The sequence below is a fragment of the Danio rerio genome, chromosome 2 (genome assembly GCF_049306965.1).
Source record: "Danio rerio strain Tuebingen ecotype United States chromosome 2, GRCz12tu, whole genome shotgun sequence".
Taxonomy (NCBI): Eukaryota; Metazoa; Chordata; class Actinopteri; order Cypriniformes; family Danionidae; genus Danio; species Danio rerio.
In genome coordinates, this window is record NC_133177.1 from 5,769,043 (window position 1) to 5,793,604 (window position 24,562).

The window sequence follows — 24,562 nt, forward strand, 5'->3', positions numbered from 1 at the left end:
TGTCTTATGTTGATAGGATGATGGTGTAATGCGTCATTTAAACAGTTAATATAATGATTTCATATGTTCATTAAATATTTTATAAAATTGTCAGTACTTTTTAGACAAGCGCAACCCAAGAAAATCCTTAAGAACATTTATTTTTTTGTCTTTATTTTCAACATTTTTTCTATGCAATATAAATGTTTACATATATATATATATATATATATATATATATATATATATATATATATATATATATATATATATGTATGTATGTATGTATAGGATGGATACAACACAATTCATATCTAAAACAACATCATATACACACATATATATATATATATATATATATATATATATATATATATATATATATATATATATATATGTATGTATGTATATATATATATATATATATATATATATATATATATATATATATATATATATATATATATATATATATATATATATGTGTGTATATGATGTTGTTTTAGATATGAATTGTGTTGTATCCATCCTCAGGTATGGAGGGCACTAATAGGCATGCTGTTTTCTGGGATGATTGTATGCTTTGCTGTGTGCTGATGGTGTCAGGTTAGAAACTGTTTAAACTAAACATTCACGAAGATCTTCCTTTGTTTACTAGCATTATTAACTACATGTTCTGTATTGTAAAGAGTTACCCGTTTAAGTTGTGTTGAGTTTATTATTCTTTTGGGTTATGCCCAATAAAGACATCAAATAACAAGACCTAGTGTGTGTTTGTTTTGTTGCTTTATTTTACTGAAAGTATAGTTTTAGATTTTAATAATTTGACTTTTTAAACTCCTACATAACTGACTGTATCTTTAAAAACAGTTGAAGGCAAAATGATTAGCAGTGATTCCCCTAGGTTTTCTGTAGGTTGACGTGACATCCTAGCCAGCCGAAATCCATGGGTGTTACATAACGGCAACATAATTTTATCAAAACAACATTGTTATTGTTGTCAGAAGATATTCTGTACGACTATACATACAAAAAAATCATTTTTTAATTAGTTTGATTTACAAGAATTAAACAACAATTGTAAAAGTGATTAACTTCTGAGAAACTATTGGTCCTGTCAGGTGTGTCGCACTCTCATTCCTATACAGCTGTGTGAGTGGCTGTGTGTAACTCCGTCGTGTGGGGTTCGAAGAGAATACATTTGTAAACGCACGACCATGTAGAGACAGAAATTACATGCCCGTTGTGTAAATAAGATATTACATACGGCTATTCAGCTTGTTTATTAAAATAGAGGGCGGGGTGCCACCCTAATATAATGGTAGGGGAAACAATGATTAGCCATCCTGTAAAAATGTACTTCTTTTTTCAAATATTAACACATTTTTCTACATGATTTAAAAAAAAACTAATTTATAATAACCAGTTTCTTAGTGTTTTCCTTGATTTCACAGGAGGCAAATAATTTATTGATTTTTTTTTATAATATAATTATATAATAATAAATTCTACATGTTTTTTTATTATAATTAATAATAAAGTATTGTTATAATTATAGTTAGGCATAAATTAATTTTTTAATCTAGAATAATCTCACTGTAATCTTGAAATGAATCTAGATTAAAATGGTTCATTTGAATTCTGCTGAATATGTGTGCTATGCGAATAATTACTAAAAGCAAGTCTTTGAGAATGGGTTTCTCAAGCCAGGTGGCGCATTAGACCAGGGGCTTATCTCCTGTTTCCAAAATGAATCACAAATTGCTTATGAAACTGTTCTACAATGATAATTGGTGATGAAAATAAATGATGTTCAATAAGATGTACTTGTGTATTCTCACTGTTTATTCAGTTAAACATGAATTTTGAGCTGTAGGCCTACATAAGCTCAAAAGTGCGATTTTTTTTTTTTTTTTTTGATCACCTTAATCCGACTAAAGTCATAACTGAACTAAACAGGAATGTAATTAAGATGTGGAGTATCTCATTTGAATTTAAAGCGACAAGTCACCAAAACGCCACAATTAGGATCAAAGCCTAAAAGGGTCAGTTTCAATGAGTTTTAAAACAGTATTCGTCTGGTGTTTTGGGACTACTCTAGAGGCATCAGTTTTATTTTACATCTTGTAAAAAGGAGCATAAAAGTTCCCCTTTAATAGGGCTTTTAATATTGAATTAGATTTTTTTATTATTATCATTTCAGTGAAACTAATAAAAATAAGAATTTGTCCAAAAGAAAATTTGGAAAAACTGCGAAAAATGTCCTTGCTCCCTTTAACATGACTTAGAATAAAAGAATAAACATTTCACAGGGGGCAAATAATTTTGTTATTATAAAAATTTGACTTTTTTCCCTTGCAAAGTATATATCCAGAGCAATTTAAAATGAAAATGTTGCCATTTAGAGCTTGTAAAAATCTTTTTGCCATAAAATAACAAACACAAGTACCATGTTCTTTTTAAATTTTAGATAACAGAATACCAATGTTCTGTAAAAGAAAATAAGCCAATGTACAATGAGTTAAAGGGGATCTGTTTTGCAAAAATCACTTTTACAAGTTGTTTAAACAGTTGTGTGGCAACAGTTTGTGAATATAACCAGCTTCTAATCTATACATTTTATCTTTTAATAATCACACTTTATAAAAACAGTCTGCAGAAACACTTTAATTGACATTCTCTCTTTAAACATGTCATCAAAGGGGAAAAGCCCCACCCATTAGTGACGATCTTTCATTCATTAGCATAAAACTTTTGGAATCTGCCACTATGCTGATACATAGGCATTTTTAGCTCCACCCTTTTTTGAAAAGAGCACAATCTCATTTGAATTTAAAGCAACAGTCACCAAAATGCCACAATTAGAATCAAAGCCTAAAAGGGTCAGTTTCAATGAGTTTTAAAACAGTATTTGTTTGGTTTTTTGGGAATACTCTGGAGACATCAGAGACTTATTTTACATCTTGTAAAAAGGAGCATAAAAGGTCTCTTTTAATGGGGACTATAATATTGGTTTTGATTTTATTATTATTATTTCAACAAAACTAAAAGAAATAAGAAATTGTGAAAAAAGAAAAGTTGGAAAAATTGTGAATACCAATTTTCTGTAAAAGAAAATAAGCCAATGTACAATGAGTTAAAGGGGACCTATTATGCAAAAATCACTTTTACAAGTTGTTTAAACAGTTGCGTGGCAACAGTTTGTGAATATAACCAGCTTCTAATCTATACATTTTATCTTTTAATAATCACACTTTATAAAAACAGTCTGCAGAAACACTTTAATTGACATTCTCTCTTTATACATGTCATCAGAGGGGGAAAGCCCCGCCCATTAGTGACCATTTTTTCTCATTAGCGTATGACTTTTTGAATCTGCCACTATGCTGACACGTTTGTAGCTCTGTCCTCTTTTGAAAAGAGCACATCTCATTTGAATGTAAAGTGGCAGCCACCAAAACAGCACAATTAAAATCAAAGCCTAAAAGGGTGCAGTTTTAGAGTTATAAGAGATTATTTGTGGAGTATTTTGAGCTGAAATGACACACTCTAGGGACATCAGAGACTTATTTTGCATCTTGTAAAAAGAAGCATAATAGGTCCCCTTTAAAAGAAGTCACCATTCGTTGGATTGACATTTTACTCATTATAGTAAATCTAGAGAATATTAAAGTGGGCTATATTTCCATAGCTGAACACTACTGTTTTATTCCTTTAACATGCATAAAAAATCTATCAAACTTTCTGACACTATTAAAAATGACAGCAGGCAAATAAGAACAGCTTTCATTTGTGTTTATTAAATGTAAATCTCTATACAGAAAGTATATACCACAGGGTGCATATTGATTTTTCTTATTTGTATACATAGTTGAAGTCTTAGCCCTCCTGAATTATTAGCCCCATTGTATATTTTTGCCCAAATTTCTGTTTAAAGGAAAGAAGACAAGTCTAAACATAATAGTTTTAATAACTCATTTCTAATGACTGATTTCTTTTATCTTTGCCATGAGGACAGCACATAATATTTTACTAGATATTCATACAGATACTAGTATTCAGCTTAAAGTGACATTTAAAGGCTTCATTCATTCATTCATTTTCTTGTCGGCTTAGTCCCTTTATTAATCCGGGGTCGCCACAGCGGAATGAACCGCCAACTTATCCAGCAAGTTTTTACGCAGTGGATGCCCTTCCAGCCGCAACCCATCTCTGGGAAACATCCATACACACATTCACACACACACTCATACACTACGGACAATTTAGCCTACCCAATTCACCTGTACCGCATGTCTTTGGACTCTGGGGGAAACCGGAGCACCCGGAGGAAACCCACGGGAAGGCAGGGAGAACATGCAAACTCCAAACAGAAACGCCAACTGAGCCGAGGCTTGAACCAGCGACCCAGCGACCTTCTTGCTGTGAGGCGACAGCACTACCTACTGTGCCACTGCTTCGCCCAAAGGCTTAATTAGGTTAATTAAATGAGTAAGGGTAATTAAGCAAGTCATTGTAAAACAGTTGTTTGTTCTGTAGACAATCGAGAAAAAAATGACCTTAAAATGCTTTTAAAAATTAAAAAACTGCTTTTATTCTAGCCTGAAATATAACAAATAAGGCTTTCTCCAGAATGAAAAAATATTACAGGAAATACTTTTGGAAAAACTCATTGCTCTGTTAAACATCATTTGGGAAATATTTGGAAAAGAAAATCACAGGAGGGCTAATAATTTCAACTTTACCTGGATCTATTTCAGGGTAGAATGTCAGGCGTCTAAACCTTGTCCCACCCCTGACGGACACTATCTATCCAATCCAGATAGCTGGCCACTTTGGTGTAGATGCCCAGTTTGTCTCTCTGCCCGCAGCCTTCTCCCCAGGACACCAAACCCACCAGGAACCACGTATCGTGAAACAGAGTCATCATCGGACCCCCGCTGTCCCCCTCACAGGCGTCTTTGACCTGCCCCAAAACTCCAGCGCAGAGCATGTTGTCAGATAGGTTGTTCATCATATGTCGGGAACACTCTTTGTTGTCAACAATCGGTAGTTCCACGTAGTGGAGCGTAGAATTGTAGCTGGTGGCCGATTGGTTGTTCTTCCCCCAGCCTGTGATGACGGTTACCGTCCCGTTGCGATGTAACATTCGTTTTGCCAGCTCCAGGCTGGGAAGGCACGCCGGAAGAATGTACGTGGAAAATTTAACCGGACCCTCCAAGCGCAGCAGAGCAATGTCATTGTCCACGGTGATTGGGTTGTATTGTGGGTGAGAGATGTGTTGTTTGACAGGAAGGGTGACCTCGGAGCCTTCAAACCTGAACCTTTGGTAGTCGCCTGGGAAAACAAGTGTGCCACAGAATGATTCAGAGAAATTTACAACTATTAAATATGTATGTTTTGGCAGTTTTGACTCTTTTTACAAAGCTGTTATGATGAGTTTAACTGTCATCGGAATCTTACTGTAAATACTTGTAAGTTTTTAATATTTAGTTTTTTTAAACGTATGTACATTTAAATCTATTCACATGTGTATTATATTTGCATCACATCACAAAAAACAAAATACCGCTTGTGCGAGGTGTTTGCAGCGTCTACACTCCCTGACAAAAGTCTTGTCATCGGTTGTAAGAGCAACAAATAACTTGACTTCTACTTGACTATTTGGAAAAGTGGCAGAACTATTCCCTGTTGAACTGCATCCCAATCATCACAAATACTGCAGAAGACCAATTGGAATCTCCATGGACTCAGTATTCTCTCATAAATCAGTCAAGTTTTGTGAAGGAAAAATCATGGGTTACATTCGTTATGGGGGTGTGCAAGAGATCTGTAGAGTGGATGGCAACATCAACAGCCTGAGGTATCAAGACATTTGTGCTGCCCATTACTTTACAAACCACAGGAGAGGGCAAATTCTTCAGCAGGATAGCGCTCCTTCTCATACTTCAGCCTCCACATTAAAGTTCCTGAAAGCAAAGAAGGTCAAGGTGCTCCAGGATTGGCCAGCCCAACCACCAGACATGAACATTATTAAGCATGTCTGGGGTACGATGAAAGAGGAGGCATCGAAGATGAATCCAAAGTATCTTGATGAACTCTGAGAGTCCTGCAAGAACGCTTTCTTTGCCATTCCAGATGACTTTATTAATAAGTGATTTGATTTATTGCAGAGATGTATGGATGCAGTCCTTCAAGCTCATGGGAGTCATACACAATGTTCATTCTTTCTCCACTGCACCATGACGTTGTATTCTATACTGGACATTATTTCTGTTAAGTGACAAGATTTTTGTCTAAGCAAAGTCAAACCTTACTGTCCTAATTAAGTTATTAAAAATCAAGGCATGATCATATTTTATATTGGTAAAAGCGTAATCTAGAGGCCTTTGCCTTTCATTTAAGCCACTTCTGATACTGAATGATCAACTAGAAGTTTGTTATTTGTTGTTAAAGTTATTATTTTTTGTTCCTAAAACTTGGATAGGCGACAAGACTGTAAATTTGTCATTGTTCTTTTTTCTGGCTGCCGTTATCAGTCTCACACTGGGCGAAGCAGTGGTGCAGTAGGTAGTGCTGTCGCCTCACAGCAAGAAGGTTGCTGGTTCGAACCTCAGCTTAGTTGCCATTTCTGTGAGGAGTTTGCATGTTCTCCCTGCGTTCGCGTGGGTTTCCTCCAGGTGCTCCGGTTTCCCCCCTAGTCCAAAGACATGCTGCAGGTGAATTGAGTAGACTAAATTGTCCGTAGTGTAAGAGTGTATGAGTGTATGAGGGTGACAGGCTGGCCGGAATGTGTAAAATAGTCATTAACATGTGGAGAAGTCTAAAATGGCTTGTTCCAATGAGCCGACCCTGCAACCATACGAGACTAAGGCCAAAGAAGAAGAAGTTTTAAGTCTCACACTATTTGTTTTCCTTTTTCTACCATCGTGGAGTTTTTCTTTATATTGTTTAAGCAAATGGGATTGTAAAAAATGATTTGTTGTACTCTTGTATTTACTGCACTCTAAATTTACGCAAACTATGACGACTTCCTCTACTGAGAAACCCGGAAATGTGAAAAGGGTCCATAAATGAGCTTACTGCTCACAGATCTCTGTTGTAAATTTACATGTTCTATAGCACAGGTGTCAAACTCCGTTCCAAAAGGGCCGCAGCTCTGCACAGTTTAGTTCCAACCCTAATTAAACACACCTGATCAAACTAATTGAGTCCTTCAGGCTTGTTTGAAACCTACAGGTAAGTGTGTTGGAGCAGGGTTGGAACTAAACTGTGCAGGGCTTCGGCCCTCCAGGAATTGAGTTTGACACCCCTGTTCTATAGGATGCTTTACAATAATACATCTGTGCATATTCATCAGATTAGTCAGTACCAAACCCAAATAAGTACACCCAAATAAACAAGTTGGGGAGAAATATTAAATAAACTTGTAATAAACTGGACAAATAATTTAGTCATTCATTCATTCATTTTCCTTTGGCTTAGTCCTTTCATTTATCAGGGGTCGCCACATCAGAATGAACCACCAACTTATCCAGCATATGTTTTACACAACGGATGCCCTTCCAGCTGCAACCCAGTACTGGGAAACACCTATACGCTCTCATTCTCACACTACGGCCAATTTAGTATATTCAATACACCTATAGTGAATGTACGGGGAAAACAGAAGCACCCGGAGGAAACCCACGCCAACACGAGGAGAACATGCAAACTCCACACAAAAATGCCAACTGACCCAACAGGGACTCTATATTGGGGGGAAAATGACTTACATTGTAAGGGAATACTTAAATGACAAATTATCTGACGTACCCAGTCTGACACTGAACTTGGAACTCGTCTCTAGGCAGTGAGCGGCAGTGAGAACCCAGTTTTCGTCAATCAGAACTCCACCACAATGAAACCTGCCCAAATGATTTAGTATAAGAGCCTACAAAACACACATATTGTTGCTATTGGTGTCCCATATGACATGTCAGGATAAGACATGATAAAATATTTGCTGCCGATACATGATTGGATAACCATTAAGTTACCTGCCAGGGACTTTCTCCCCTTTTGCCAACGTTACCTCCCATAACCCATGGCTGTAAAACGGGTTTAGGTTTGTTCGCATAGGCTGACTTTGGGATCCGAATCTGGCCACACGAAGCATCATCTGTAAATAAGAAAAATGCAGAAATTCAGCTTCCAGAGATTTAGTTGAATTAATGTGATCATTTAGACGTCAACTTAAAGAAACATGTTTTTTAGACTAAAGTTTTCTTAAAATTAGTGTTGTCTCAGTATATGTGTTAGGATTACAAATATAGCAATGACACCTAATAAATCGGTTATGTTATGTTGTGTAATTATTAATAGCCACATTTGTGAATAAAAAAAATTGTGCACTGTGGATACAAAATCACCAATGTGCATTTACAGTTGAAACCAGAAGTTTACATACGCTCTAAAAAAGGAACATAACCATTTTTTTTAATGTCTGATGGTAAATCATACTAAACGTTTACTATTTTAGGTCCGTTAGGATCACCTAAATGATTTACATTTGCTAAATGCCAGAGTAATGAGAGACATTTTTGGGTTAATTTATTAATTTTGTTAATTTCTAGACTAAAAGTTTACACGCATTTCCTTGGCATTTTATTAGCTTTGCTTTTAAACTGTATAACTTTGGTCAAATGTTTTGGATATCCTTCCACAAGCTTCTCACAATAGTTTGAAGGAATTTTGGCCCATTCCTCCTGACAGAATCGGTGTAACTGTGTCAGATTAGTTGGTTTTGTTCGCACAAGCTTTTTCAACTCTGCCCATTAATTTTCTATAGGATTGAGATCAGAGCTTTGTGATGGCCACTCCAAAACATTCACTCTGTTGTCCTTAAAGCACAGTTTAACTAATTTGGCAGTATGCTTAGGGTCATGGTCTGTTTGGAAGACCTATTTGTGGCCATATTTAATTTCCTGGCCGATTTCTTGAGATGTTGCTTCAGTATTTCTACATAATGTTCTTTCTTCATGATGCCATCTATGCTGTGAAGTGGACCAGTCCCTCCTGCAGCAAAACAGCCCCACAACATGATGCTGCCAGCCACATACTTCACAGTCGGGATGGTGTTTCTAGGCTTGTAGGCTTTCCCCTTTGTCCTCCAAATGTAACACTGATCATTACGGCCAAACAGTTCAATCTTAGTTCCATCAGACTACAGGACATTTCTCCAACATTTATTCTTTTCCCCAGTGTAATTTAGCAAATTGTAATCTGGCTTTTTTGTTGATTCTGGCTTGTTGATTTTCCAATGTTGTCACACAAGGAAGCAGTGTGTTTGAGATTTTCCTTAAATACTAATTTACAGTTGTGCCTCCAATTAACTCAAATGTTGTCAATTAGCCAATTAGAAACTTCCAAAACATCGACACCATCACCAGAGCCTTTTCAGAGGCAGAATAATCTTATTGTGTGTAAACTTGACTTTCAAGAAAAGTTCTAACAATTTCTCAAAAAATCTCTCTCATTATTCTGCTATTAAGCATAACAGAAACTAATTTAATAATCCTAACTTACCTAAAAGTTTAGTCACATTAACACCTGCCTTGTTTTAAAATGGTTATGTGTCTTTTTATACAGTGTATGTAAACTTCTGCTTTCACTGTATGTGTAGTTGACAATTGTGTTATGGTAACTTACTTTTAGGAGCACATTTTCTAGAATTGTCTTGAAGTTGGTATCCCTTGATGCAACTGCATGTGCGAGCAAGACCGTCCTTACTCTCATGGCAATCATGATCACAATCCCCATTGTTCAGCGAACAGTTAGTGGCTGTCCTGCCTGAGGGTAAACCACAGAACTGCTGTCAAGACATTTATCGCTGCAATGAATGACCTCAACACACACCACTGTCCTGTAACTGGAGAAGGACATCACTAAATGCCTAAATGAGCGGCGACACAGCAGATCAAAAACACGGATGCAGTCAAAACCCTGCAAAGACAAACAGATTCACTGGATTTTTCCATTCACACATTTTTATGCCCATTTTGGAATATGGCATGGATAAAATCTTAATGGAAATGCCAAGGGGGTGGCATGGTGGCTCAGTGGTTAGCACTGTCACCTCACAGCAAGAAAGTCACTGACTCGAGTCCCGGCTGGGTCAGTTGGCATTTCTGTTGGCAAATCAAAAAAGGCATCAAAAGTTATGACTTGTGAAAAGTTATAATGTGATATTTAATTAGATAATGCAAATGTATTGTGTATACATATATATTGTACTTTAAGTAGTGACTGCAGGTTGAAGGGAAATAGTGGAGTAAAAGGACTGATACTGCACTAAAAGTGTACTCAAGGGCAAGTAAAAGTACACATTTTTAAAACTGTTTCGTAAATTACATTTCCTGAGAAAAATGAATATCTGAGTACCCGTAATCTGTTACTTTACACCACTGAAAATGACTATAGTTAAAAACAGTTTTCCACTTTATTTACCTGTGCTGTCTAGCATTAAACCAAAAGAAATACACACAAATGTTTTAGGATTTTGAACCATTAAAGCAAAAATTAATGAAACAATATTTCAACAATATTTAAAAACTGATCAGATGATGTAAATGCAGATATTTCCATTTATTTATTTATTGTTTTGAATATGTAAAGTGAATAACACGTAAAAATGCTCACGCAGGTCACAATGTTTCCCTTCAAATCCGGAGTCGCAGGTGCAGGAGAAATCCTGCAACAGGTCAACACACTTGCCATGAACACACGGATTTGTGGTGCACTGGTTTCCATCTAAAAGTAAAGAAAACCCAATGAGTTATGACGCACTTGCAAAGCTACACCACAGCACAGACTGAACTAACCTTTATATGCCGTCCAGAATTCCAGCTGCAGGATGAAGAACTCAGTAAATAGATCATAATTAAGAGCAAAAGTGCGTAAGAACAGTTAAAAGCTGACCAACCGTGGCCTCCCTTGTTATAAAGATTTCTCTTGCTTCTTCGAAATCGCACAGTTCCTCTCTGCACTCCCGCTCCAGCGATGCCGGCTTGAGTTCCTCCATGAAAGTGTTGGCTCTTCTTGAACGGAGCAGCATATGTGCGTTTGGGCTGCTAGAAAATACTGACCAAAACAGACACAGGGTTAATAGGGCAGAGCACTCAATGTGGGTTTCCCAGTATTTATTAATGCTTTAAAAGTTTTCATCTCCGGTTAATCTTTCAACTCCTGTTAATCTTGCAGTTTATTTGTAAATTTCAGGTAATGGTTCAAACGCGAGGAATATGGAGCGAGGAATTAAATTCTGTTTAAAATTGAATACATGTATATAAATAAAATTCATTAAAGTACATTTATAATTTCTAAACATAATAGCTCCTCTTTTACATGGCTGTTTTCATTTTTGCATGTTTTTTGTATGAATAAAAAAAATAGTTGTATTGAAAAAAAAACTGCGTCTATCTCAAAACTACGTGAAAGTGACATCTAACATTGGCGTGAAAAAAATGTCAAAAATGCAAATAGATTTGATGTCAATTGATTATGTTGATCACAACATCGTCAAAATGACATTTAATATTGGTGTCAAACATGCAAATCGATTTGATGTCAATTTATTATCTTGAACTCTAATTTTGGCGTCAAAAATTTTAAATTTGCAAATCTATTTGATTTCAATTGACTGTTGATCTCAAACCATGTCAAATTGATATCTAACATGGCCGTCAAAAATCATGTCGAAAATGCAAATCGCTTTGATGTTAAATGACTGTGCTTATCTTAAAACAATGTCAAATTGACATCTAATATTGGCATCAAAATTGCAAATCGATTTGTTGTTAATTGACTATGTGGATCTCAAAACTATTTCAAATCGACTTCTAACATTGGCATCAAAAATGCAAATCGATTTAGTGTCAATTGATTATCTTGAAATTTAATATTGGCATCAAAAAATTCAAAAATGCAAATCAATTTGATGTCGATTGATTATGTTGATCAAAACTACGTCAATATTGGCGTCAAAAATGCGAATTGATTTGATTTTAACTGATTATCTTGATCTTTAAACTACACCAAATTGACATCTAATAATCTCGTCAAAAATGCAAATTGATTTGATTTCAATTGACTGTTGATCTCAAACCATGTCAAATTGGTATCTAACATGGGCGTCAAAAAAACTCGTAAAAAATGCAAAACGATTTGATGTTAATTGACTATGTTGATTTCAAAACTATGTCAAATTGACATCAAAATTTGCAGTCAAAATGCAAATCAATTTGATGTAAATTGATTACATTGATCTCAAAATTATGTTAAATTCACATCTAATATTGCCGTCAAAAATGTGAATTGATTTGATGTCAATTAATTATGCTGATCACAAAACTACGTCAAATTGACATCGAACTTTGTCGTCAAAAATATAAAAAATTATCTTGATCTCAAAACTATGTCAAATCGACATCTAATATTGGCATCAAAAATGCACATTGATTTGATGTCGATTGACTGTTGATCTCAAAATAAGTCAAATTGGTATCTAACCTGGACGTCAAAAACACGTCAGAAATGCAAATCGATTAGATGTTAATTGACTATGTTAATCTTAAAACTACGACAAATTGACTTCTAACATTGGCATCAAAAATGCAATTGATTATCTTGACATCTAATATCGACGTCAAAAATGTAAAAAATGCAAATCAATTTGATTTCAGTTGACTATATTGATCTCATATGTCAAATTGACTTCTAATATTGGCGTAAAAAATGCTAAAAAAATTATTTGATGTTGATTAGAAAACTACATCAAATTGACATCAAACTTTGGCATCAAAAATATTTTAAAAAATGCAAAAAACTATCTTGATCTCAAAACTATGTCAAATCGACATCTAATATTGGCGTCAAAAATGCGAATCAATTTGATTTCAATTGACTGTTGATCTCAAACTACGTCAAATTGGTATCTAACATAGGGCTTTAAAAAACATGTCAAAAATGCAAATCGATTAGATGTTAACTGACTATGTTGATCTCAAAACTGTCAAATTTGACATTTAACGTTATCGTCAAAAACACGTAAAAAATGCAAAATTATTTGATGTTAATTGACTATGTTAATCTCGAAACTATGTCAAATGTGACATCTAACACTGGCGTCAAAAACACGTCAAAAATCAATTACAGGACTGCCTGTAAAAAAAAAACTTCATGACTTACGCCTAATGTTCCCATTTTCAGACAGGCACTAGCTTTTAACAATTTCATAAAAAAGAAATGCGCTACGCAACTGTTTGTTTATTGTAAAGCAATATTGACCTCATACCTGACTTGCAAAGAGCCCCATCAGAACAAAAAACAACCAGAGTTAAGGCACAGAAGAAAAGACTCCTCATTATGGCAACAGACCCTGTAAATACAGCAAAAAATCTATATATTTAAATAATTAAACTTGAAATCAGCATCTAGATTTGATGAATAGTAAGTGATGTTTGGGTTTCATATACATAGATGATTATTAACATTAAAGTGAGAATGTTCACTGTCTAAAATAATAGCACATTAAAAAAACTTCTTACCGTGCTCCCCAATATGAACGCGGTACTTTAAAGGCCAGATTTTTCCTCAAATGAGAACTACATTAGTAGATACAGGAAGAAGAAATAAGGATTTTAAATGTCCCAGCTTAATCCGACAGGACAGCAAAGCACAAACAGCCTTTAGCAGCTAAAACAAACCGTTCACTGAACAAATAATATCAGCCCAAATCAATCACAGGATTTTCATTTCGCTGTCATATTACCATCCGCAAGTTAAACAGAGTGAAATCCACACGTTTGGAGGATTTACCAAACCCTTGATGAGTATAAAACAAGTTTACTTACATTTTTGTTTTAAATAAGAAAGGAAATGAAATGAAGATTGTTGTTTAAAGTGCGTTAATGACTAACTATATCTGTTTACTGAGAGTCCACAGTCTGCATTCTCATCTGCTGTCTGTCCACACACAACTACTCATGTCCAACTGCACAGCTTATGGGCTAATCTACAGACTGTTACTTTTGTGGTTTAATTACGTTTAATTGGTGATTTTTTTGCCATTGCTTTAACACTATAGCTGTTTCCATCCAACGATGAAACTTAAACGGATGCTCAAATTGAAATATGGCAGAAAACACTAACGAATAAAGCACCATTTCACTCCAATGAATCAAAGAGAACAAAATCATTGCTTCCAGATAAACTGACGTCAAATATCAGATACAGAATTTGCTGCAATGAGAGAAGAACTCACATTTCAGACGACGAAATGCAAGACATAGACAGTGGATTTTTGGATCTTTGGAAGTGCTTTGGGACGCTCAAGACAGTTTTGAAGATAATAAAACTGAACCACTTTGATAACAGACTTTGACTGAGGGCAGGGGCAATTTTAGCATTTTAATGTGAGGGATTTTAGGATTTTTTTTAGGGATTTTAGAAATTTTCATTTTCCAAACAAAAAAAAAAAAAGAAAAAAAAAGATATATATATCAAATCAGGTCTTTATTTTTCACATACACTTTTGTATAGTGAAATTGAACCCCCTCCCCCGCCCCACCCCCCACCCGTATACAGACATCACAATTTTCAGGGGAAGACAGGTCACAGGAGGTAGCATTTAGAAAGGGAAGTAACATACATTAGAAGAGTCAGGCTAAAAAAAAATATCCTCTAAACTTGCTCTTGAATTAGAGCAAAGGGAGACCAGGGAGAAAAAAACAGGCCAATCTAGCACAAAACACACAGAGAGGACACAACATTTACACATGGGATGGGGACAGGGGATATGGATACAGTCCGATTAGGGCGGGCAGCCATCTGGTCCTGCAGCCATGGAGGCGCTAGTCGCAGACCTGCTTACTCCTACCATGGGTGAAAGCACACGAAGGTGTGGATATATATATATATATATATATATATATATATATATATATATATATATATATATATATATATATATATATATATATATATATATATATATATATATACTTTTATCTTTGCCATGATGACAGTACATAATATTTTACTAGGTATTTATCAAGATACAAGTATTCAGCTTAAAGTGATATTTAAAGGCTTAACTAGGTTAATTAAATGAGTAAGTGTATTGAGCAAGTCATTGTATAGCAGTGGTTTGTTTTGTAGACAATCAAAAAAAAAAGACCTTAAAATGGTTTTAAAAACCTTAAAAACTGCGATTGTTCTTGCCGAAATAAAACAATATTTCATTCACAAGACTTTCTCCAGAAGAAAAAATATGATCAGACATACTGTGAAAAACTCCTTGCTCTAGTAAACATTATTTGGGAAATATTTATATTTTTTAATTTACAGGAGAGCTAATCATTTTAACTTCAACTGGATCTATTTCGGGGTAGAATGTCAGGCGTCTAAACCTTATCCCACCCCTGACGGACACTATCTATCCAATCCAGATAGCTGGCCACTTTGGTGTAGATGCCCAGTTTGTCTCTCTGCCCGCAGCCTTCTCCCCAGGACACCAAACCCACCAGAAACCACGTATGGTGAAACAGCGTCATCATCGGACCCCCGCTGTCCACCTCACATGCATCTTTGACCTGCCCCAAAACTCCAGCGCAGAGCATGTTGTCAGATAGGTTGTTCATCATATGCCGGGAACACTCTTTGTTGTCAACAATCGGTAGTTCCACGTAGTTAAGCATAGAATTGTAGCTGGTGGCCGATTGGTTGTCCTTTCCCCAACCTGTGATGACGGTTACCGTCCCGTTGCGATGTAACATTCGTTCTGCCAGCTCCAGGCTGGGGAGGCACGCCGGAAGAATGTACGTGGAAAATTTGGCCGGAACCTCCAAGCGCAGCAGAGCAATGTCATTGTCCACTGTGATTGGGTTGTATTGTGGGTGAGAGATGTGTTGTTTGACAGGAAGGGTGATCTCGGAGCCTTCAAACCTGAACCTTTGGTAGTCGCCTGGGTAGACAAGTGTACCACAGAATGGTTTAGAGAAATTCACAACTATTAAATATTTGTTTTGGCAGTTTTGACCCTTTTTTACAAAGATGTTATGATGAGTTTAATTGTTATCAGAATCTTAAATCCTTGAAAGTTTTTAATATTTAGATTTTTTTTAAATGTATGTACATTTAAATCTGTTCACATGTGTAGGCCCATGCACACCGAGACGTTTTTTGCTCGCGTTTTCCGTCAAACGTTTAACGCCTCGTGACTCAATAAAGGGCGTCAATGTGATTGTGCACACCAACGCGCCAAACAGAAGCCAAAAAAAGCATGATTTAAAAAAAAACGCCTCATGCTCGTTTATTTGTTTTGACGTGCCGCATCAAAACCTTCTTCGCCAATCAGGTTGGCATTTTTGTTCATGTGCACGGAGCTGCTGAAGTTACCGTAAACAGCACTTGGAGGCGCTCAAGTGCAAAACTGTCAATGCAAGCACATTGAAGAAGATGCCCAGAGGTAATGTGAACGTGGAGCTGTTTATTGCTCTGTGAACAATAATCATTTCTTAACCGCTAGAGCTGGAGCTGCTGCTTCAATCATCCATGCTTGTTCGAGTCACCAGTAACTTTAACAACAAGCGAGTAAACTTCTTCTCCTCCTCTTCTGCGTTATAAGCGGGTGTCAGAAGCTTAAAGTTGTGTAGCGCCATCTAACGTCAAATCGTTTTTTGCATACTCTTCAGCTTGACGCCAGTGAAAAGCGCTTGGGTTTTTAACACGGAAAAACGTCTCGTAAAACGCTGACGATAAACGCAAACGAAAAGCGTCCCAGCGTGTAGGAGCCTTTATATTTGCGTCACATTACAAAAAACGATATACCGCTTGTGCGAGGTGTTTGCAGCGTCTACACTCCCTGACAAAAGTCTTTTCATCGGTTGTGAGCAACTAATAACTTGACTTCTACTTGATTATTTGGAAAAGTGGCAGAACTATTCTCTGTTGAGCTGCATCCCAATCATCACAAATACTGCAGAAGACCTACTGGACCCTGCATTGACCCAAGATTCTCACATAAATCAGTCAAGTTTGGTGAAGGAAAAATCAGGGTTTGAGGTTTCATTCAGTATAAGGGCGCGCAAGAGATCTGCAGAGTGGATGGCAACATCAACAGCCTGAGGTATCAAGACATTTGTGCTGCCCATTACATTACAAACCACAGGAGAGGGCAAATTCTTCAGCAGGATAGCGCTCCATCTTACACTTAGTGGGTGGCATGGGGGCTCAGTGGTTAGCACTGTTGCCTCACAGCAAGAACATCACTGGTTCTATTTCTTACCAAGCCAGCCGACGGTCCTGTGTGGAGTTTACAAGTTCTCCCCGTGCTTACATGGGTTTCCCCCAGGTTCCCTGGTTTCCTCTAACTATCCAAAAACATACAACTTAAGTTAGTTGACTAATTCGGCACCATAGACATGCTCATGGTAAGCATCTCTTAGGAGCAATCACTATCTGTTCATTAGCAACTACAGCAGGGGAGTTCTCCAGATCTACCTGAGCTCAAACTCCCCTCTCGCCTTGCAAACGGGAGGGAGCCCCTGGCTCGAGGATCTTATGAGCTCAGGGCTCTCTACAGGGACAGCATGCCAAACAACATAATCAATCATCAGCTAAGTGTGAACTCTTGGAAGAAAATATTTTAAAGAAAGCTGAATCTTGTAACCACTGACATTAACAATAACGTTTTTGGGGTGAACTATGACTGTAAATATAGGTCATAATAAACTACTACTCTACTCCTGAGTTTGTTTTTTTGTGACATATTTTTCACATCTGAGGCAACACCATCCTCAGCTAGCCTATGTGTTCTAGTATGTTTCAAGAGTTCACACTTAGCTGATGATTGATTATGTTGTTTGGCATGCTGTCCCAGGAGAGAGCCCTGAGCTCCCTCCCATTTGCAAGGAGAGAGGGGAGTTTGAGCTAAGGTAGATCTCGAGAACTCCCCTGCTGTAGTGGCTAATGAACAGATAGTGATTGCTCTTGAGAGATAACTAACTAGGAGCATGTCTTTGGTGCCGTTTTGGATTAGTCAATAATCTTCAGTTGCATGTTTTTGGATGGTGGGAGGAAACCGGGGAACCCGGGCCAAACCCACGTGAGCACGGGGAGAACGTGTAAACTCGGCACAGAAATGTCGGCTGGCTTGGGAAGGACTAGAACCAGTGACGTTCTTGCTGTGAGGCAACAGTGCTAACCACTGGGCCCCCGTGCCACCAATCTAGGAAAGGAGGAGGAGTAGGGGTGGAAGAGGGGATTCTTCAAAATGAAGATGGCTGTGATATGGAACTTAGGAATCGTCTGATTGGTGAATCATAAATTGAATAATGCGGGGCTGGCTGCAAGCAATCAAAAGCATTTGATCCTCTCGAAATTAGTTTATAAATAAACTTCACTTCTAGTATGTTTTTTGTTGTTGTTGTTTTAAATTGCTTTTAGCAATGTGTCTTTTAAAAACTTTAATACTAAAGAGAAAATGACTTACATTGTATGGGAATACTTAAATGACAAATTATCTGACGTACCCAGTCTGACACTGAACTTGGAACTCGTCTCTAGGCAGTGAGCGGCAGTGAGAACCCAGTTTTCGTCAATCAGAACTCCACCACAATGAAACCTGCCCAAATTATTTAGTATAAGAGCCTACAAAACACATATTGTTGCTATTATTGTCCCATATGACATGTCAGAATAAGATATGATAAAATATTTGCCGCTGATACATATGATTGGATAATTATTATATATATATTTTAAAGTTACCTGCCAGGGGCTCTTTCCCCTTTTGCCAACTCTATATGCAAAACCACATGGCTGTAAATAGGCTGACTTTTGGATCCGAATCTGACCACATGAAGCATCATCTGAAAATGAGAAAAATGCAGAAATTCAGCTTCAAGAGATTCAGTTGAATTAATGTGATCATTTTGACGTCAACTTAAAGAAACATGCTTTTTCAGACTAACAATGACACCTAATAAATCGGTTATGTTATATTGTGTAATTATTATTAGCCACATTTGTGGATAAAAATAGACGTCTCGTAGGTGTCCACAAAAGCTAATGTTGAGTCTTGATTTCAAATGCAAAAATATATGCATTAATTTGTGCACTGTTGATACGAAATCAACAATGTGCATTTACAGTTGAAACCAGAAGTTTACATACGCTCTAAAAAAAGGGACATAATCATTTTTTTTAAATGTCTGATAGTAAATCATTCTAAGCGTTTACTATTTTAGGTCCGTTAGGATCACCTAAATGATTTACATTTAGTAAAAGCCAAATAATAAGATAATTTTTTTTTTGAGAATTTTTATTAATTTCTAGACTAAAAGTTTACACACATTTCCTTGCTATTTTCTTTGCTTTGCTTTTAAACTGTAAAACTTTGGTCAAATGTTTTGGATATCCTTCTACAAGCTTCTAACAGTAGTTTGAAGATATTTTGGCACATTCCTCCTGACAGAATCGGTGTAACTGAGTCAGATTTGTTGGCTGTCTTGCTCGCACAAGCTTTTTCAACTTTGCCCACACATTTTCTATAGGATTGAGCTCAGGGCTTTGTGATGGCCACTCCAAAACAATCACTCTGTTGTCCTTAAAGCACAGTTTAACTCATTTGGCAGTATGCTTAGGGTCATGGTCTGTTTGTAAGACCCATTTGTGGCCAGGTTTTAATCTCCTGGCTGATGTCTTGAGATGTTGCTTCAGTATTTCTACATAATGTTCTTTCTTAATGATGCCATCTATGCTGTGAAGTGAATCAGAAATTTCCAAAACCTTGACACTATCGTCTGAGCTTTTTCAGAGGCAGAATAATCTTATTGTGTGTAAACTTGACTTTCAGGAAAAGTTATAACAATTTCTCTAAAAATCTCTCATTATTCTGCTATTAAGCATAACAGAAACTAATTTGATAATCCTAACTTACCTAAAAGAGAAAACGTTTAGTCACATTAACATCTGCCTTGTTTTAAAATGGTTATGTGCCTTTTTATACAGTGTATGTAAACTTCTGCTTTCACTGTATGTGTAGTTGACAATTGTGTTATGGTAACTTACTTTTAGGAGTACATTTTCTAGAATTGTCTTGAAGTTGGTATCCCTTGATGCAACTGCATGTGCGAGCAAGACCGTCCTTACTCTCGTGGCAATCATGATCACAATCCCCGTTGTTCAGCGAACAGTTAGTGGCTGTCCTGCCTGAGGTTAAACCACAGAACTGCTGTCAAGACATTTATCGCTGCAATGAATGACCTCAACACACACCACTGCCCTGTAACTCGAGAAGGACATCACTAAATGCCTAAATGAGCGGCGACACAGCAGATCAAAAACACTGATGCAGTCAAAACCCAGCAAAGACAAACAGATTCACTGGATTTTTCCATTCACACATTTTTATGCCCATTTTGGAATATGGCATGGATAAAATCTTAATGGAAATGCCAAGGGGGTGGCATGGTGGCTCAGTGGTTAGCACTGTCGCCTCACAGCAAGAAAGTCACTAATTCGAGTCCCGGCTTGGCATTTCTGTTGGCAAATCAAAAAGATACGATCTGCTGTGAGAGTGTGCTGGTATTCTAGCATGAAAATACAGCACAAACCGTAAAAGAAATGTTTGTTTGTTATGGCAAACTACTTTATTTCATTAATTTATGAGTGATGGGTCATTCTTCAACGATTCGTTCATTTTAAACAAACCTTTTGTATGACTCGACTCCTCTCAGGGAGTGATTCGTTCATTCGCCCATACGCACTTTTGTCTAGGTGGAGGAGAAGATTAGTTGCTTTTTCGAGTCTTCTTTTAGGTTTGAGGCGTTCGGTAATTACATGAAAGACAGAAGCCAATCATATGCATATGCATTCGTTAAAAAGTCCTCGGGTTCGAGTAATCTCTCTTTACATGCTGTCACAAGATGAACGAATGACTCAAAAACCAGAAGACTCAAAAGGTGAACAAATCATGGCTTCTTTCGGCTCAGAATGTGTGCATGGTTAAGCTTATATGGGACTGTCAGTGTGACGTGAGTGAGCCACTCAAATTTGAAGACGAGAAGACGTGTGCTGACATAATCATAGACAAAAGAGCAGGTAAACTATAAATGATTATTTTCCTTTTTCTTTAAGCATTCTAGATATGACTTGTTTGTAGTGTTATCAACGTTTGGTGTAATTGAGGATGAGTTTGGAAGCAACTCGTAATATTTTAATAACATTTTGGCAAAATGAATGAAATGACTCGAAAAAGATTCATTCATCTCAGTGAACGAGATTCAAAGGTCTGAGTCAGTAAAATGATCCATCACTAAAATCTTTAATTATACATTAAAAAGGGTCATATTTTGGTTTCAAGGGTCTCCAACAACAGGCTGACATGCATGTAAGGCCTAAAAACACTTTTATTGTCTTATAATATGAATTTATTTTTTACCTACAGTAATTATCCCAACGACTCCCATATGATTCGTTCAGTGATTCATTTGTTCCCAAACCCCTCCTTAGAGAAAAGCTAATCTGCGCTGATTGGACCGATGTCAGTCTGTTGCGATTGGTCGACAGCATTTAATGCTCAGCGCGAGCATTAAACCAAAATAAATACCGTACATACAAATGTTTTAGGATTTTGAAGCATTAAAGCAAAAATTAATGAAACAATATTTCGACAATATTTCAAAACTGTTCAGATGATGTAAAGGCAAATATTTCCTTTTTTTTTTTTTTTTTTTTTGAATATGTAAAGTGAATAACACATAAAAATGCTCCCGGAGGTCACAATGTTTCCCTTCAAATCCAGAGTCGCAGGTGCAGGAGAAATCCTGCAACAGGTCAACACACTTGCCATGAACACACGGATTTGTGGTGCACTGGTTTCCATCTGAAAGTAAAGAAAACCCAATGAGTTATGACGCACTTGCAAAGCTACACCACAGCACAGACTGAACTAACCTTTATATGCCGTCCAGAATTCCAGCTGCAGGATGAAGAACTCAGTAAATAGATCATAATTAAGAGCAAAAGTGCGTAAGAACAGTTAAAAGCTGACCAACCGTGGCCTCCCTTGTTATAAAGATTTCTCTTGCTTCTTCGAAATCGCACAGTTCCTCTCTGCACTCCCGCTCCAGCGATGCCGGCTTGAGTTCCTCCATGAAAGTGTTGGCTCTTCTTGAACGGAGCAGCATATGTGCGTTTGGGCTGCTAGAAAATACTGACCAAAACAGACACAGGGTTAATAGGGGAGAGCACTCAATGTGGGTTTCCCAGTATTTATTAATGCTTTAAAAGTTTTCATCTCCTGTTAATCTTTCATCTCCTGTTAATCTTGCAGTTTATTTGTAAATTTCAGGTAATGGTTCAAATGCGAGTAATATAGAGCTGTGCCAATAAAATCTGTTTAAAATTGAATACATGTATATAAATAAAATTTATTAAAGTACATTTAAAATTTCTAAACATAATAGCTCCTCTTATACATGGCTGTTTTTATTGACCTCATACCTGACTTGCAAAGAGCCCCATCAGAACAAAAAACAACCAGAGTTAAGGCACAGAAGAAAAGACTCCTCATTATGGCAACAGACCCTGTAAATACAGCAAAAAATCTATATATTTAAATAATTAAACTTGAAATCAGCATCTAGATTTGATGTATGGTAAGTGATGTTTTGGTTTCATATACATAAATGATTATTAACATTAAAGTGAGAATTTTCACTGTCTAAAATAATAGCACCTTAAAAAAACTTCTTACCGTGCTCCCCAATATGAACGTGGTACTTTAAAGGCCAGATTTTTCCTCAAATGAGAACTACATTTGAAGATACATGAAGCAGAAATAAGGATTTTAAATGTCTCAGCTTAATCCGACAGGACAGCAAAGCACAAACAGCCTTTAGCAGCTAAAGCAAACCGTTCACTGAACAAATAATATCAGCCCAAATCAATCACAGAATTTTCATTTCGCTGTCATATTACCATCCGCAAGTTAAACAGAGTGAAATCCACACGTTTGGAGGATTTACCAAACCCTTGATGAGTATAAAACAAGTTTACTTACATTTTTGTTTTAAATAAGAAAGGAAATGAAATGAAGATTGTTGTTTAAAGTGCGTTAATGACTAACTATATCTGTTTACTGAGAGTCCACAGTCTGCATTCTCATCTGCTGTCTGTCCACACACAACGACTCATGTCCAACTGCACAGCTTATGGGCTAATCTACAGACTGTACTTTTGTGGTTTAATTACGTTTAATTGGTAATTTTTTGGCCATTGCTTTAACACTATAGCTGTTTACATTCAACAATGCACCTTAAACACATGCTCAAATTGAAACATTGCAGAAAACAATAACAAATAAATCACCAATTCAATCCAATTAATTACAGAGAACAAAATCATTGCTTCCTGATAAACTTGCGTCAAATATCATTCATTTATTCATTCATTCATTCATTTTCTACCACTTTTCTGTGGTCGGGTCACGGGGGCAGCAGACTTAGGGAAGAACCACAGACTTTCCCCTCCCCAGACCCTTCCCCTAGCTCCTACGGGGGGATCCTGAGGCGTTCCCAGGCCAGCCAAGAGACATAGTCCCTCCAGCATGTCCTGGGTCTTCCCCAAGGCCTCCTTCTGGTGGGACATGCCTAAAACACCTCCCTAGTAGGTGTCCAGGAGGCATCCGAAACCCCGAGCCACCTCAGCTGACTTATCTCGATGTGGAGAAGCAGCAGATTTACTCTAAGCTTCTCCCGGGTGTCAGAGCTCCTCACCCTATCTATAAATGGTGCGCCCTGCCACCCTGCGAAGGAAACTCATTTCGGCTGCATATATCCGAGATCTTGTCCTTTCGGTCTTGACCCAAAGCTCATAACCATAGGTGAGAGTAGGAATTGACCGGTAGTCTTTACCACAACGGATCGGTACATTGACCTCATTACTGCTGCCACTGCACCAATCCGCCTGTCAATCTCACGTTCCATCCTTCCCTCACTCGTGAACAAAACACCAAGATACTCCTCCACCTGGGGTAAGGACTTTCTTTTTAACCTGGAGATGGCAAACCACCTTTTTCCAGTGGCACACCATGACCTCTGACTTGGAGGTGCTGATTCTAATCCAAGCTGCGTCACACTCGGCAGCAAACCGCCCCAGTGCATGCTGAAGGTCCATGTTTGACGAAGTCAACAGAACAACATCTTCTGCGAATAACAGAGATGAAATCCTGTGGTCCCCGAACGGGACACCCTCCATCCCAAGGCTGCACCTTGAAATTCTGTCCATAAAAATGATAAACAGAGTTGGTGACAAAGGGCACCCCTGCCGGAGTCTAACATGCACTGGAAACAAGTTTGACTAATTGCCGGCAATGCGAACAAGACTCCTACTCTCTTCATACAAAGACGAGACGGCCCTTAACAGACCGCCTCTGACCCCACACTCCCAGAGCACCTTCCACAGAATGCCACAAGGGACACGGTTGAATGCCTTCTCCAAATCCACAAAACACATGTGGACTGGTTGGGCATACTCC

General features: G+C 37.3%; 1 protein-coding gene across 1 annotated transcript; it reads right to left on the minus strand.

The window, feature by feature from the left end:
- Positions 1-4,548: 4,548 nt before the first annotated feature.
- Positions 4,549-23,140, minus strand: proca (protein C (inactivator of coagulation factors Va and VIIIa), a). Its single transcript, NM_200356.1, is given in 10 exon segments — positions 4,549-5,316; positions 7,795-7,912; positions 8,019-8,140; positions 20,092-20,232; positions 21,797-21,907; positions 21,979-22,003; positions 22,080-22,237; positions 22,528-22,611; positions 22,781-22,837; positions 23,087-23,140. Coding segments are annotated over 8 exon segments (1,305 nt in total). The 5' UTR covers positions 22,598-22,611; positions 22,781-22,837; positions 23,087-23,140; the 3' UTR covers positions 4,549-4,756.
- Positions 23,141-24,562: the final 1,422 nt, after the last annotated feature.